At 42.9% G+C, this 14,537-nt stretch overlaps 1 protein-coding gene across 1 annotated transcript; it reads left to right on the top strand.

Annotated features, from left to right (window-relative positions):
- The first annotated feature begins 1,355 nt into the window (after positions 1–1,355).
- On the top strand, positions 1,356–12,614 carry ZNF660 (zinc finger protein 660). Its single transcript, XM_003894576.5, has 3 exons — positions 1,356–1,442; positions 2,543–2,651; positions 10,267–12,614. Exon 3 carries the CDS (start codon positions 10,438–10,440, stop codon positions 11,431–11,433), a length of 996 nt encoding a protein of 331 aa, XP_003894625.1. The 5' UTR covers positions 1,356–1,442; positions 2,543–2,651; positions 10,267–10,437; the 3' UTR covers positions 11,434–12,614.
- The last annotated feature ends 1,923 nt before the right edge of the window (positions 12,615–14,537 follow it).

Genomic DNA, 14,537 nt, shown 5'->3' with positions numbered 1-14,537 from the left:
AAATTTACATCTTTAGCTGTGATCTCTTCACGGAACTCCAGACTCCTATTCCAACTGCTTGTTTGGCATTTCCTCTTGGATGTTTAATTGGCATCTTTACCTTAACACATCCAAAACAAAACTACTAATCCCTCTCCCTAAACCTGTTCCTTTCAAGCTACTCCATTTCTAAAAGACCATCCCATGCTAGTTGCTCAGATCAATAACCATGGAGTCATCAGTAACGAACATTCAATTTATTAGCAAATCATGCAGGCCATGCCTTCAAAATATATGCAGAACCATTTCTCCCTACCTCCATCACTTCTAAGCCTGTCCAAGCCACTATCATTCCTCATCTGGAATATTGTAATGGCCTCTTAATTTCCCTGCTTCTACTCTTACCCACCTTCAGACCGTTCTCAACAGGACAGCCAATGCAAACTAAAAATATAAGTCAAAGAGCAAAACTCATGCAAGGTTTATGTTAGAATGGCTAAGGACAGACAGCAAAGAATTCACAGAATTTATAGTAACAGGCTTCTTGGCTTCTTTCAGGTCTCATAGCTTACACGTCTTTGAATATGTGGTAAGGGGAAAAAAGTTAGATCATGTCATTCCTCTGCCCCCAAGCCCTCCAACTGTTATGCAGAGCAAATCCAAAGCCCTTATCATAGTCTACAAGGTCCTAATGTGCACCTCTCCACCCCACTCCTGATTAAAGAATTTGCTTCTAATAGCCCACTGTGGGAATACTCTTTCCCCAGATAGCCACATGCTTCAATGGCCCACTTCTGTCTCTGCCCTCCCTGTCGTCTATAAAATAGTCCCACCACAATCTCCCTCTCTCCCCTTACTACTACGTTCTGCATATTTATTTATCATTGTCTCTCTTGACTTGAATGTAAACCCAATGGGGCAGAGAGTTCATTTTCTTCACTACGGTATCCGCAGCGCCTGGAACAGTGAGTGACCTAGTAGGCACCCAAAACATCTTTTCATATGCTGCCAATAAACCATAGCTGATCCTGGCTTTGAGGCTGAATGACCCAGATCTGTGGAAGGAAAGATGACCTCTCTGCTCAGCAACCGGAGCTGGGGGTGTAACTTCAGGGAGTCTCAGCCTGAGACTGGCAGCTTGGCCACCCAGTTGCTCGGTCTCTTTCCGCCCTAAGCAAGCACCCTGCCCAGCTTCCACCCTTTCCAGGGCCCTCCTCACATTGGCTGAAGTCTCCAAGCCCTTTCATCCAGAGATAGGGCAAAGCCCGGAAGGGAGGCAGGGCCAGAACGCCGGCAGACCGCGCGGGGCTGGTGAGGGGCGGGGGGGACTCCAACCCGCGGGCACAGAGATGTGGAAACCTCACGAAGCCTAGAACGGCCGGAGGGACAGGCTGGGAGTTAGCTGGGAGTTGCTGACGCAGTTCCTTCTGCGCTTTGTTCAAGATGTGGGTCTGGCGCTTTCGGTGAGGGGTGCTCTACAGCCTGACGTGGGGGGTCGGGCCGGGTTCTGGGAGCGTGAGGGAGACGCAGGCCGGGAGGCCAGGGCTCCTCTGCGGCTGCCCACTGCTGAGATGGGCGCGGCAGCCAAAGGGTCGTTGTGGGCCTCCCCCTTCTCTCGTTCACTGCTGCCCCTTTGTCTCGAGTCTAGTCTCCGACTCCTCGTAGCTGCTCGCTTGGACCAGGCTGGCCGTGGTGACAGCACTGTGTCGTCCCCGCTCCTAAGCAGTGGGCCGTCCGGGTAACAGCGGTCGAGTCCTGCCTAGGCTGTCAGAGGACTCCAGAGCCCCTGAGTATTTGACTCACATCACCAGTCCAATATCCCTCCCGTTACCAGTGAGGAACCTGGGGCCCAGAGAGGAGAACGGAGTCTTGCCCAAGGTTACTCATTCATTCATTCATTCATTCAACAAATATTTATTGAGCACTAACCTAGTAGTGTGCTAGGTCCTGGAGTTATGGTTGTGTACGGGGCAGAACTAAATTCTGGTAGGGGAGAAATGGAACAAGCTTGAAGGGTTAGAAGCAGGGTCTGGGGATCTGGAGGGGGAAACACAAAACATATTTGAGGCTTAGTAATCCTAAGAAATGGGTAAACAGAAAAAAAGAAACATGCTTTTTGTAGTGCTCTTTTAAAGCCTTGTTTCTTTCTGTCTTCCTAAAGACACTTGACTCAGCAAAGTTCTCTCTCTCATCCCCCTTGTGCAGACTTTCTGTGAAAAGCTGGATTGCAAAGAAGTTCTCCACTGCACTGTATTTTGCAGTTAGATGAGAATATGGAAGCTTTTAGATATCGATGGAGTGGGTGAAAAGGGGAAGCTGTGGTGTGATGGAATTAGGATTTCCTGGAGACACAGAAGGCTTTTTAATCACTCACTAGCTATAGGACCCTGGGCAAGTCGTTCAATCCCTGGGAACTTCATTCCCTCATCTTTACACTGGAAATGATCCTTCTTACTGCCCACAGTTCTATAGGAAGGGAAGTTACCCAAAGATGGGACACTGCCCTGAGTATCCACTTGGAGTTCAGGTCTCAGAGAACTCAGTCATTTATATCTGTTTACAGTGACTCAAGACCCTCTTAGGAACTTCTTCACTGAACTCAAGGAGGAGATCAGGCAAGATCTGTGCTGGGCAGATCCTTTGGATTGAGGCTGCTGTGCACAGGAATATGGGTGAGTCATTCCATTCTCTCCTGGGCAGGTGAGACCTAGATTGTGAAGTTGGTCTGGGCACAGGAATCCTGCTTGTGGGCACCAGGGTTGAAAGGAAGCTTTTCTCAGTGGTTATTTGTCAAATAGGAGAAAGGCACTGAAGTGGGCAGGGGGCCTCTGGACCTTAAGGAGTAGAGTTTTGTTTGAGATGGGAATAAGGGTGATGTAGTAGAACTCAAAATTGGGTGTCATGGGACTTGGATTTGAGTCCCAGTTTTCCTCTAATTTCCAAGTTTTCCTTCCATGCATTTGGATGTAAGACTGGATAGATTGGGAGGTGCCTTCCAGCTCTGACATACTGAGAGTCTCTGAATAGTGGGACCAGGTCAGTCTCTTAGGGAATTTAGTCCCTGGGATGGCTCTGTTGAGACAGAATTACCAAGAATGCAAACACACCATTATGGTGTTTCCCAATAATATGAAGCACAACAAGGACAAACACGTAGAGGAGGGATGGCAGTAGTGATGTGCGGATTTGGCTCTCAGCATCCCTAGGTGCACTCCAGGTGTTAGATAGAATCTTAAACGTGTTTAATTTACCATTTCAAGTCAAACAACGCTGACTGAGCCCTCTTTGTGTCAGACACTGTGTAGTAGCTACAGGCAAATCTCATGGGATCTGCTGTCTGAGGGCGTAGAGTTTAATGTATGCGTGTGAGGAAGGACACAGACATACACACAAACAATTCCAGTATAAGGCAAACTCTGTATTATAGATTTGTTGTGGCATTTTTTTGGAATACAGAAATTTTTATGTGTCAGATATATCAGCTTTTTCACATGGTGTTAGCTTTTGTTTTATGTTTGAGGCTTAGGCCTTTCCCTGAGATCAAGTAGTCCCTTGATATTTTCTTCTAATTCTTTTTTTTCTTTCAATGTTTACATTTCACTTATCCATCCCTTGAATTCATTTTCAGGTATTCCCTCTTATTCCTTACTCCATTGCACCTAATCAATAACCAAGGACCATGTAACCATTGCTTAGAAGGACTTGAACAGGCAGATGATGCTGGTGAATTAAAGGAAGACAGCCTCCAAGTAAAGCCTCTCTCTCTCTCTCTCTCTCGTTCTCTCTCTCTCTCTCTCTCTCAGTAGGACTCTACCCTTTATGTATTTGTCACAGTCTGAAATGGATGGTGGTCCTAGGATTAGAAAACTTACCTACCAGTCTCAGAGATTTGTGGGTTAGAGATCTGCAGGGCCTTATCAGTCCTCATACGTTCACTGGCTATCTGAGATATTGCTTTTCTGTACAACTGTACAGATACCCCTAGTGTCCTACTGGCCCATGACCTCATGTTTCCTTCCAAACTTCCCCAGCCAGGACCCTACTTCCTTAGTACCTAGGAATTCTTCCAGGATTTCTGAGGGAATTTCCTATTCAATCAGGCAGAAGAGAGCAAACGGGTTTCTTTTTGATCAAAATCTCCTCATTTGGCCCTCTTTGATTTCCTGTCTGGTCCTGCTTCCTCCTCAGCTCCTCCGTCACCACCCTGGGCTTTCTCACAATGCATTACTGTGCATTTCTCTTTCTCCCTACCTGCCCCTTTGTGTTAGGTTGTTCTTATGTTGCTATAAAGAAATACTAACCGGGTGGGTGGCTCACGCCTGCAACCCCAGCACTTTGGGAGGCCGAGGCGGGCAGATCACCTGAGGTTGGGAGTTCGAGACCAGCCTGACCAACATGAAGAAACCCTGTCTCTACTAAAAATACAAAAAATTAGCTGGGCATGGTGGTGCATGCCTGTAATCCCAGCTACTTAGGAGGCTGAGGCAGGAGAATCACTTGAACCCAGGAGGCAGAGGTTGCGGTGAGCCAAGATCACACCATTGCACTGCAGCCTGGGCAACAAGAGCAAAACTTCATCCCAGAAAAAAAAAGAAAAAGAAAAAAGAAAAAAAAGAAATACCTGTGACTGGGTAAATTGTAAAGAAAAGAGTTTAAACTGATTCATGGTTCTGCAGGCTGTACAGGAAGCATGGTACCAGCATCTGTTCAGTTTCTGGGGAGGCCTCAGGAAGCTTTTACGCATAGTGGAGTGTGAAATGGGAGGAGGCAGAGCACAGTGAGAGTAGGAGCAAGAGCAAGGCGGAGGGATACCACACACTTTTAAACAACACGATCTCACGAGAACTCACTCACTATCACAAGGGCAGAACCAAGAGGATGGCAATAAGCCATTCATGAGAAATCTACCCACATGATCCAGTCACCTCCCAACAGGCCCCACCTCCAACATAGAAGATTACATTTCAATGTGAGATTTGGAGGGAACATCTAAATGATATCACTCTTCTAACCCAAATCCCTTTCTCAGTAAGATTATCCGTTTTTTATTTTTTAAATGTATTTATTTATTTTGAGACAAGGTCTCACTGTCTGCCAGGCTGGAGTGTGGTGGCGTGATCATGGCTCACTGCAGCCTCAAACTCCCTCAGCCTCCCAAGTAGCTGGGACCACAGGCATGTGCCACCACACCTGGCTCACTTTTTAAAATTTTTTTACCCAGGCTGATCAAACACCTGGGCTCAGGCAGACCTCCCACCTCACCCTACCAGAGTGCTGGGATTATAGAAGTGAGCCACTGTGCCCAGCCCTCAGTAAGTTTATACATTTTCATGACTTCCTCTGTCCTTTCTGTCTTATCATTCTCAAATTTACCTTCGTGATATATTCCTCTTCCCCTTGTCTAAAATGTTTCTGCGTGTCCCTATCTTGCTTAGTGACGCTACCATTCTTGGTATTCAGACATGGATCTGATGACCTTGGATTGTTTCCTTCAGTCCATCCTCTGTATTCAAAGGATATATGGATGTGTGCGTTATACATGTGGATGCGTTCCTGAAAATAGCTAGACTTCATTGTTCTCTGTTCTCTCATCTTGGATTAGGGTCTTGCTATCTTCTTCATTTGTTCATTCATTCAAAAACATGTATTGGGTACCTACAACGTGCCAGACCCTCCAGTGTTCACTCGTACTGCATTCCTAGTGTTGTCTCCTAATTCATTTCCCTTCCTTTTTTCTTTTTAACCCCCTCTAATCCATCTGGGCTAATCTTCCTAAAGAGTTCTTTTGCTAATTTCACTTTTGGGTAGGGTAATGCAAAATTTATTGTCCAAACGGGGATACTTTTGTGAGTTAAGGGGGCCACTATTAAATATGCAGGGATAGTAGGCCTAAACTAGCACTATTCTGGGAAAACCAGGATGTATGATTGCCCTACTTGACATCTCTTGGATTCTTTACTTTCTATTTCCCTCAATTTACTCCCCATGGGTTATCCCAGCTGCCTCTCTCCTCTGTTTTCCATTTCATTAAGCTGAGAGAAACGTGAATGTTCTGGGAGGTGGTAGGAGAGGAACTGTGGGAACTAGGGGAAGTGCATGGTAATGCTTGAAAAACTATATTGTTAAGTGAGAAAAAGAAGGAAAATAACAAGAGTGGAAAATAGCAAGGTAGAAAAAAAGAATATAGAATGAAGACAGAAAATTAAGGATAGATTTCACTCTTCTGTTTAGAACCGGTTTCCCTTTGACCATCAGTTTATATCTATATTTTTCATCTTGTAATTTCAGTATTCTGGTTGGAATCACTTCAGGCAGCTTGATTCTTTCTTATTTTGTTCATTCCAACAACAAGTGTTGAGCACTTACCATGTGCCTGGGACTATTGTAGTGCTAGGAATACAGGGTAAGCAGGGTGGACAAAATCCCTGCCTACATGAAGCTTATATAATATTATGATCTCCCATTTATTTTCATGTATATCAACTCTGTGCCTTTTTATTTTTATTTATTTATTTTTTGAGAAAACACAGCTTATTCTCCAGGGCTCAGCCTAAATTCTGCCTTTTTAAAATGCTTTTCTCCATCATTCCATGCCTTGGTAATTGCTCCCTCCCTCCCCTAGTCCCCTTCATCTCCTGCTTGCGTAAATTGTAAATTTGAATTTGCTCTCTTATTGTTTTGCCATACTACTCCATTGTAAGCTCTTTAAAGGGAGTATGATATTTCATGCTTGTATTAGTCTGTTTGGGTTACCATAACAAAATGCCATAAACTGAGTGGCTTAAACAACAGAAACTTATTTTCTCACAGTTCTGGAGCCTAGAAGTGTGAGATCCATGTGCCTCGTCATTTCGGTTTCTGGTAGAGGGCTCTCATTCTGGCCTGTAGCTGGCCATCTTTTTGCTATGTATTCTCATGGCCTTTGTGTGCATGTGTGTGGAGAGAGGGAGAGCATGTGAGAGAGCTTTTTTGTGTTTCTTTTTATAAACTCACTAATTTTGATGGATCAGGGCCTACCCTTATGACCTCATGTAACCTTAATTATCTCCTTAGAGGCCCCGTCTCCAAATACAGTCACATTGGGGATTAGAGCTTTAACATGCAAATGTTAGGGGGACACAAACATTCAGTCCGTAACAATGCTTCTTTAAATTTTCCCTGTGTTAGACCCAGAACAGGGATATATACAGAGTAGGGTGCTCATTAGTTATGAGTTTAAGAAATGTATGAAGAAAAGAGAAGTTCCAGAGAAGATTAGAAATTGAAAAGAAATTCAGAAAAAAACTATCAACTTTCTCACAGAACTTTGAAGGTGAGTTCACTTGTTCTCCTGCTCTGCATTGCAGTCCCCTGGCTTTGCACTGTTTTCTCCACTTGCTTCATCCTTTATGATTAGGAGAAGTAGCAGCAGCTGAATGTGGGTGAGCCCAGGATCCTGGCAAGAATCCACCCTGCCTCACCATTCTCTTGTCCTATCCCTCATATCTTGGGCATGAGTTTGTGTGTATGTGCCTGTGAATAGAATCCTTGGGCACCTGCACTTCTGAGATGTGAACTTGAATATGTGCAGTTATCTTTTTGCCAATCTCGAGTACCACCATTTGCTATTTCCCTTCTCCAGAAAGTGTGACTCCATTTATCAGAAAGCTATGGGACAATGGGAATTGGTCAAACCTTTTTTTTTTTTTTTGAGACAAAGTCTTGCTCTTTTGCCTAGGCTGAAGTGCAGTGGCATAATCAGGGCTCACTGTAGCCTGGACCTCCTGGGCTCAAGCAATCCTCCCACTTCAGCCCCCTGAGTAACTGAGACTACAGGTGCACACCACCATGCCTAACTAATTTTTAAATTTTTTGTAGAGATGTAGTCTCCCTGTCTTACCCTGGCTGGTCTCAAACTTTTGAGCCCAAGCAATTCTCCCATCTCAGCCTTGCAAAGTACTGGGATTACAGATGTGTGCCACCATGCTCAGCCCATCAAACTTTTTTGAATAGCAACAAGCAATACTGCACAACAGTTGCACTCCTTCTGACCCAATTAACTCATTTGTAGAACTTTTGTCCTAGGAATATATTTTAATAGGAAGGAAATTTTGTGTGTATAAAGAGATTACGATAGCATTATTGATAGTAGTTAACTTCAAGGAAAAACAGAAATGTCCAACACTAGCAAAATGGAAGGAAATTACAAGGAATTCACTGATCATATGAAGATTAAATAGCAGTGTGGAAAAATATGCATAAAAATTAAGTGGAGGCCGGGCGCAGTGGCTCACGCCTGTAATCCCAGCACTTTGGGAGACCGAGGCAGGTGGATCACCTGAGGTCAGGAGTTCAAGACCAGCCTGGCCAACATGGCAAAACCCCATTTCTACTTGAAAAATATAAAAACTAGCCAGGTGCGGTGGCAGATGCCTGTAATCCCAGCTACTCAGGAGGCTGAGGCAGGGAGAATTGCTTGAACCCAGGAAGTGGAGGTTGTAGTGAGCTGAGATTGCACCACTGCACTCTAGCCTGGGTGACAGAGCGAGACTCCATCTCAAAAAAAAAAAAAAAAAAAAATATGAGGCAATGATTAGGGAGATGTTGATCAAAGGATACAAAACTTCTATTAGGAGGAATAATTTCAGGAAATCTATTGTATGACATGGTAATTATAGTTAATATCAACATATTTAGACTTGAAAAGTGCTAAGATTTTAAATGTTCTTACCACGAAAAAATAATAGGTATGTGAAGTAATGGATATGTTAATTAGCTTGATTTACCTGTTCCACGTGTAAACATTTATCAAAACATGTTGTATGCCATAAATATATATATACTTTTTTTATCAACTAAAAAATAAATAAATGAACTGCAAGAAGTAGGATGCGAAATAATATCTACCATATATTTAACTGTCTGACAATATACATGTAGGCAAGTCTATAAAGGACCATAGTAAGGAAAATAGTCATGTGTTAGTATCATGTAGTTATCTTTTTGCTTTATTTTACATCCCAACTCCCTCTAAGGTCCCATGGTTACCTGTATGTCCAGAGTTTCACATCAAACCAGTTGGGAAATCCCTGCTTATTCTGATGTTTGGTTTCATGTATTGGCATCTCTTGGTTATCCTGCCCCTACTCTGATGCTTTTGCCATCCTTAAATACTTTACTATTATGCCATGCAAGATCCTATCAGAGTTTCGTCTGCCATGCTTTAACTAACCTTCTTTCCCAATTTAGACTCTCAGATTCACCCCTTAAGTAGTCTCAGTCTGTCAGAGTGACAGCATGGTGAAAAGCAGACAGACTAAACTTGCATATAAAACTGGATCCAGCTACAGGCCAGCGCCTGTGAAGTAGGCTGTGATGTGACTAGGCTCAATATTGGAAGAATTGTGTCACCACTTAACAAGATAGGGCTTACATGCAAGGATGTAAACTGGGATCTAGTACCTGGACCTTGAGCAAAAGGTAAGTAAGTACAACCTACTTACAGCCTAAGACAGAATCCTAGTTGCTATTCTATAAAACCATTTTGAGCACCTTTTACATACTAACTACAGTATCACTAGTACTAGGGGAATAGGTTAGCAAGAACTAAAAGCCAAACGGATCTAAAGTTCAGTCATCTTTCAGTTCACTTTTTCTAGGGCCAGATTATAGTTGAGCCTGCCATTAGGAGTTAGATGGCTCTGAGCTGGGCGCAGTGGCTCACGCCTGTAATCCCAGCACTTTGGGAGGCTGAGGCAGGTGGATTGCCTGAGGTCAGGAGTTCAAGACAGCCTGGCCAACATAGTGAAACCGCATCTCTACTAAAAATACAAAAAATTACCTGGGCGTGGTGGCGGGCGCCTGTAATCCCAGCTACTAGGGAGGCTGAGGCAGGAGAATCGCTTTAACCTGGGAAGCGGAGGTTGCAGTGAGCCGAGATCGGGCCATTGCACTCTAGCCGGGGGCAACAAGGCAAAACTCCATCTCAAAAGAAAAAAAAAAAAAAAGGGAGCTAGATGCCTCCAATTCAGGGAGTAGAAGATGAGGCAGGAAGGAACTAGGGTGGATTTTATACGATTCATTGCTTATTCTGATCCTGGACCTGTTGGGCTCCCCTCAGCCCTGGCTTTCCATAAGCCTTTACATTGGCTTCTATGTTTAACTTCATTTTTGTCATCTTTTTGCTCTGTTCCCCTGCCCTTGAACACTTAACCCTTCCATATGTCTACCACATCTGGTCCGTGGATAGTTCTCCTTCCTCTGGTACAGAGAATAGGTGACATGTGCAATTTCTGTTTCTCCTGTCAGATGGTGAAACTGGGACTGAGGCGGAGTTAATTCCAAAGCGTCATTCCTGAAAAGTACATACTTTCAAGAGAATTCCACAGAGACGTTGCCCAGGAAGTCAAAATTTAGAAGGCTCCTCTGAAGGGAAAGAGAAGACTAGAGAGGACACTGGTATGTTCCAAGCAGGAGAAAATGAGGCGAAAAACAAGAAATTTCAAACATAAGACAGTTAAAGACAATAAAGTACTCACAGAAGGGAGTGACCAAGAATCTGAAAAAGACGATCGTCAGTGCTATGACCCTGCAACAAACAAGAGAGTTCAGGCTGAAAAGAGACAGTATGTATGTACTGAGTGTGGGAAAGCCTTTAGTCAGAGTGCAAACCTCACGGTACATGAGCGAATCCACACGGGAGAGAAACCCTATAAGTGTAAGGAGTGTGGAAAAGCCTTCAGCCATAGCTCTAACCTTGTTGTTCATCGGAGAATCCACACTGGACTGAAGCCCTATACATGCAGTGAATGTGGGAAATCTTTCAGTGGAAAGTCACATCTTATTCGGCACCAGGGAATCCACAGTGGGGAGAAAACGTATGAATGTAAAGAGTGTGGGAAAGCCTTTAGTCGGAGTTCGGGCCTTATATCACATCACAGAGTTCACACTGGAGAGAAGCCCTATACTTGCATTGAGTGTGGGAAAGCCTTTAGCCGTAGTTCAAACCTTACTCAACATCGGCAAATGCACAGAGGAAAAAAAGTTTACAAATGTAAGGAGTGTGGGAAAACATGTGGTTCAAATACAAAGATTATGGACCATCAGAGAATTCACACTGGGGAGAAGCCTTATGAATGTGATGAGTGTGGAAAAGCTTTCATCTTAAGGAAAACCCTTAATGAACACCAGAGACTTCATCGTAGAGAGAAACCTTACAAATGTAATGAGTGTGGGAAGGCTTTTACTTCTAATCGAAACCTTGTTGATCATCAGAGAGTTCACACTGGAGAGAAACCCTATAAATGTAACGAATGTGGGAAAACCTTCAGGCAGACTTCTCAAGTTATTCTACACTTGAGAACCCACACTAAGGAGAAACCCTATAAATGTAGTGAGTGTGGGAAAGCCTATCGGTATAGCTCACAGCTTATTCAACACCAGAGAAAACATAGTGAGGAGAAAGAAACCTTGTAGGTAACAAATATTGTGGGTAGTAGGGCTGACTGCTGCTTTTCTAAAAAGTGGTTCTTTAGTATCAACTTTTTAAGTCTACTTCTAAGAATCATACAGGGAAAATAATTAGAAGTAGGCAAAGATTAATGAAAGGGATGTTCATGGCAGCATCATGTATGACTGAAAGAAGAAAACCAGATTTTTAGCATTACAGGGTTGAAATGAATGATGAGCTATCTGTGTGATGGTTCTGCAGCCATTATAAACATTTTTAAAGACAATTTAATGCCATGGAGAAATGATTTGGATAAGATGGAAGATAAAACAATGACATACAATCCAAAATTTAAAAAAATATTTATGCATAGGAAAAATTGGGAAGGAAGTAAACCAAAATGTTAACAGTGATCATCTCTGGGTGATAGGATTATAGGTGACTTCTATTTTCTTCTGTGTACTTTTCTATGCTTTCTAGATTTTCTACATGAGAATATACTAATTTTATATTCAAGAAAAAAAGCACAGTATTTTTTAAATGCAATGAAGACATGCTCATTTTCACTCAGCAGTGTTATGAAAGGCACATAGTATATAGAGCCCGAAGCCCTGGGATTACACCCTGACATTGGCATTTAGCAGCAGGGGAACCGCAAGCAAGTCCCTTCCTTTTAGAGCATGTTTCCTGTTTAGTAAAATCATAAACACCAATCCTTTGTCTTTTTTAGTTTTAAGACAAGCTGACTTTAGAGTTGTCAACAAAATATAACACTGTTAGGTTAAAAGAACACAGCAAAAATTCACTGAACCCTCCTTTCCCACAGCTGTGGAAGGATCTGCAGATGATGGAAAACAACCTAGGCTTCATCTTTTCAATATATGTCTAGACAACCAGAAAAAACTGAAATTGAAACAATTGTAGACTCAAAAACGTTAGATACATATAAAACTAGTGGGAGACTCTGCCTTCACATGGTATAGAGAGCTGAAAGGCTAAAAGAACAAACTTTGGGGTTGGAGAGATCCATGTTCTAACCCCAGTTCTGCCATGAACTAGCTTATCAGTTTTGGACAAGTCACTTAACTGCTCTGAGCCTCAGACCTGTGTGTAAAAAAGGAATAATTGGCCGGGCGCGGTGGCTCAAGCCTGTAATCCCAGCACTTTGGGAGGCCGAGACGGGCGGATCACGAGGTCAGGAGATCAAGACCATCCTGGCTAACCCAGTGAAACCCCGTCTCTACTAAAAAATACAAAAAATTAGCCGGGCGTGGTGGCGGCGCCTGTAGGCCCAGCTACTCGGGAGGCTGAGGCAGGAGAATGGCGCAAACCCGGGAGGTGGAGCTTGCAGTGAGCTGAGATCCGGCCACTGCACTCCAGCCTGGGCGACAGAGCGAGACTCCGTCTCAAAAAAAAAGAAAAGGAATAATTACCTACCTTACAAGGTTGTTGTAAGGATTAAGTGAGTAATGCATGAAATATATGGTAAGCCAGACAGATGGTAAATGATAAAATCTTAAGTATAGGACATTGGAGCAGTGTTTCTAAACACTTTAGGGAGAGTGATTAAAGAGAATTTTTGTGTAAGGTAGTACTTGGGATATTTTCAGATGTAATGAACGGAATACCAAGTACTAGCAGCCTAGACCTTAAGAACATTGATTGATTGCTTAAGGGGAAATCTAGAGGTAAGCAGTGCTATGTTTGGTTTGGCAACTCAGCACTTCATCAAACTTCTCTCTTCATAATTTTCAGCATATTGATTTTCATTTTTTCATAACCTCATGATGGCAATACAGTGGCCACAACTGCATCTTGCCTTCACACAACTCCTTCAAATTGGGAAGTGGAAAAGGAGCTGAGGCTTTCTCATCTGGTTTGTTCCTTCTGTCACTGAGAAAAATCACCCTGAAGAAGGGAGGGAGGGGTGTTGAGCAATCAGTATAACAGATGTTTTCTATCTTCCTCTGCCTTTCTTTATGACCAGCCCTCCTTGAAGGTCTCAGCCTATCTTCCACCAATATTTAAAACATTTTAAATGTTTAGCTCAAAGTCAATCTGGAATACTTAGAATCTCCCTATTTTTAACGCAGCCATTCCTCTGGGTATACAGTGAATCCCTAAGCCCACTGCTGTCTGTCTTATGCACATAGTGAATTATTGTTTGGGGAATTTTTGATAATACATTATTTAGTCCTCCCACTACAATACAAGAAAATTGAGTGTCAGTGAAGTTAGGTGACTGGCCACTAAGTTGTCAGAGCCAGGATTTGAGCTCAGATCTGACTTTGAAATTCATGCTTTCTTCATTATACCAAAGTGCCTCTGCCCACCATGGTGGTTCTGTAATGCGAGTGGGAGACCAGTTGGCATTTTCCCGGATAGCTGCCTCTATGAAAGGTGATTGTATCTAACAATTATTTGACCATGGTTTTATAGGGAAGATGCTATCAGTGTTCTGTGAATGAGATTTATGGCCTATCTCTGTACCTCGTAATTTAGTTTTAAGGCATATATATTTCTTTTTGCTGTTACTGGAAAGAAAGAAGTGAAGGGTGAAGGTCGTATATTTGTATGAAAAAAAATTACTTACTTTGTCCTATTTTGATAGGATAGTGGTTTGCACATAATTTGTGATATAATAGTTCTTTATGTGGTCATTGCAAGCAGGGTTTGGAGGGCCTGGGACAGATTTGCAACATTCATGGGACAAACCTGGTATATTATTCCTGAGCAGAATTGTTGATGCTTTATATATTGCTGAGCAGATATTCTCTGACCAAAACATTTTTTCATCACCAGGTCATAGTGCCTAAAACTTTCTTTAGATAGGCTTTCTTTTTTGTCTTAGAAGACTTTATGATCTTCAACAGTATATATCTTCAAGGAAGGATATGATGCCATCTCATACCTAGAGATCTGAATATAGGAGAGCTTTATATTTCTTGCCCCAAGCAAGTGAGAATTACGGTCCCTTGAGGAGGCCATCACCCATCTTCTAGGCTAATACCTGCCTTGAGCTGTGGGAATAAACATTTGACAACAGGTCCCTGCATCCTTTCAGATAAACATTCTGCTATAATTTGAACTGATCACTCACCTTTCTCTAGGAGTCTCCCAGGGCTACCAA

Source organism: Papio anubis, chromosome 2 (assembly GCF_008728515.1).
Source record: "Papio anubis isolate 15944 chromosome 2, Panubis1.0, whole genome shotgun sequence".
Taxonomy (NCBI): domain Eukaryota; kingdom Metazoa; phylum Chordata; class Mammalia; order Primates; family Cercopithecidae; genus Papio; species Papio anubis.
This window is presented reverse-complemented; position numbering and strand designations above follow the sequence as displayed.

Bases quoted from the DNA above. Each gene is read 5' to 3' on its own strand.
- ZNF660 (XM_003894576.5), top strand. From the start codon at position 10,438: ATGAGGCGAAAAACAAGAAATTTCAAACATAAGACAGTTAAAGACAAT.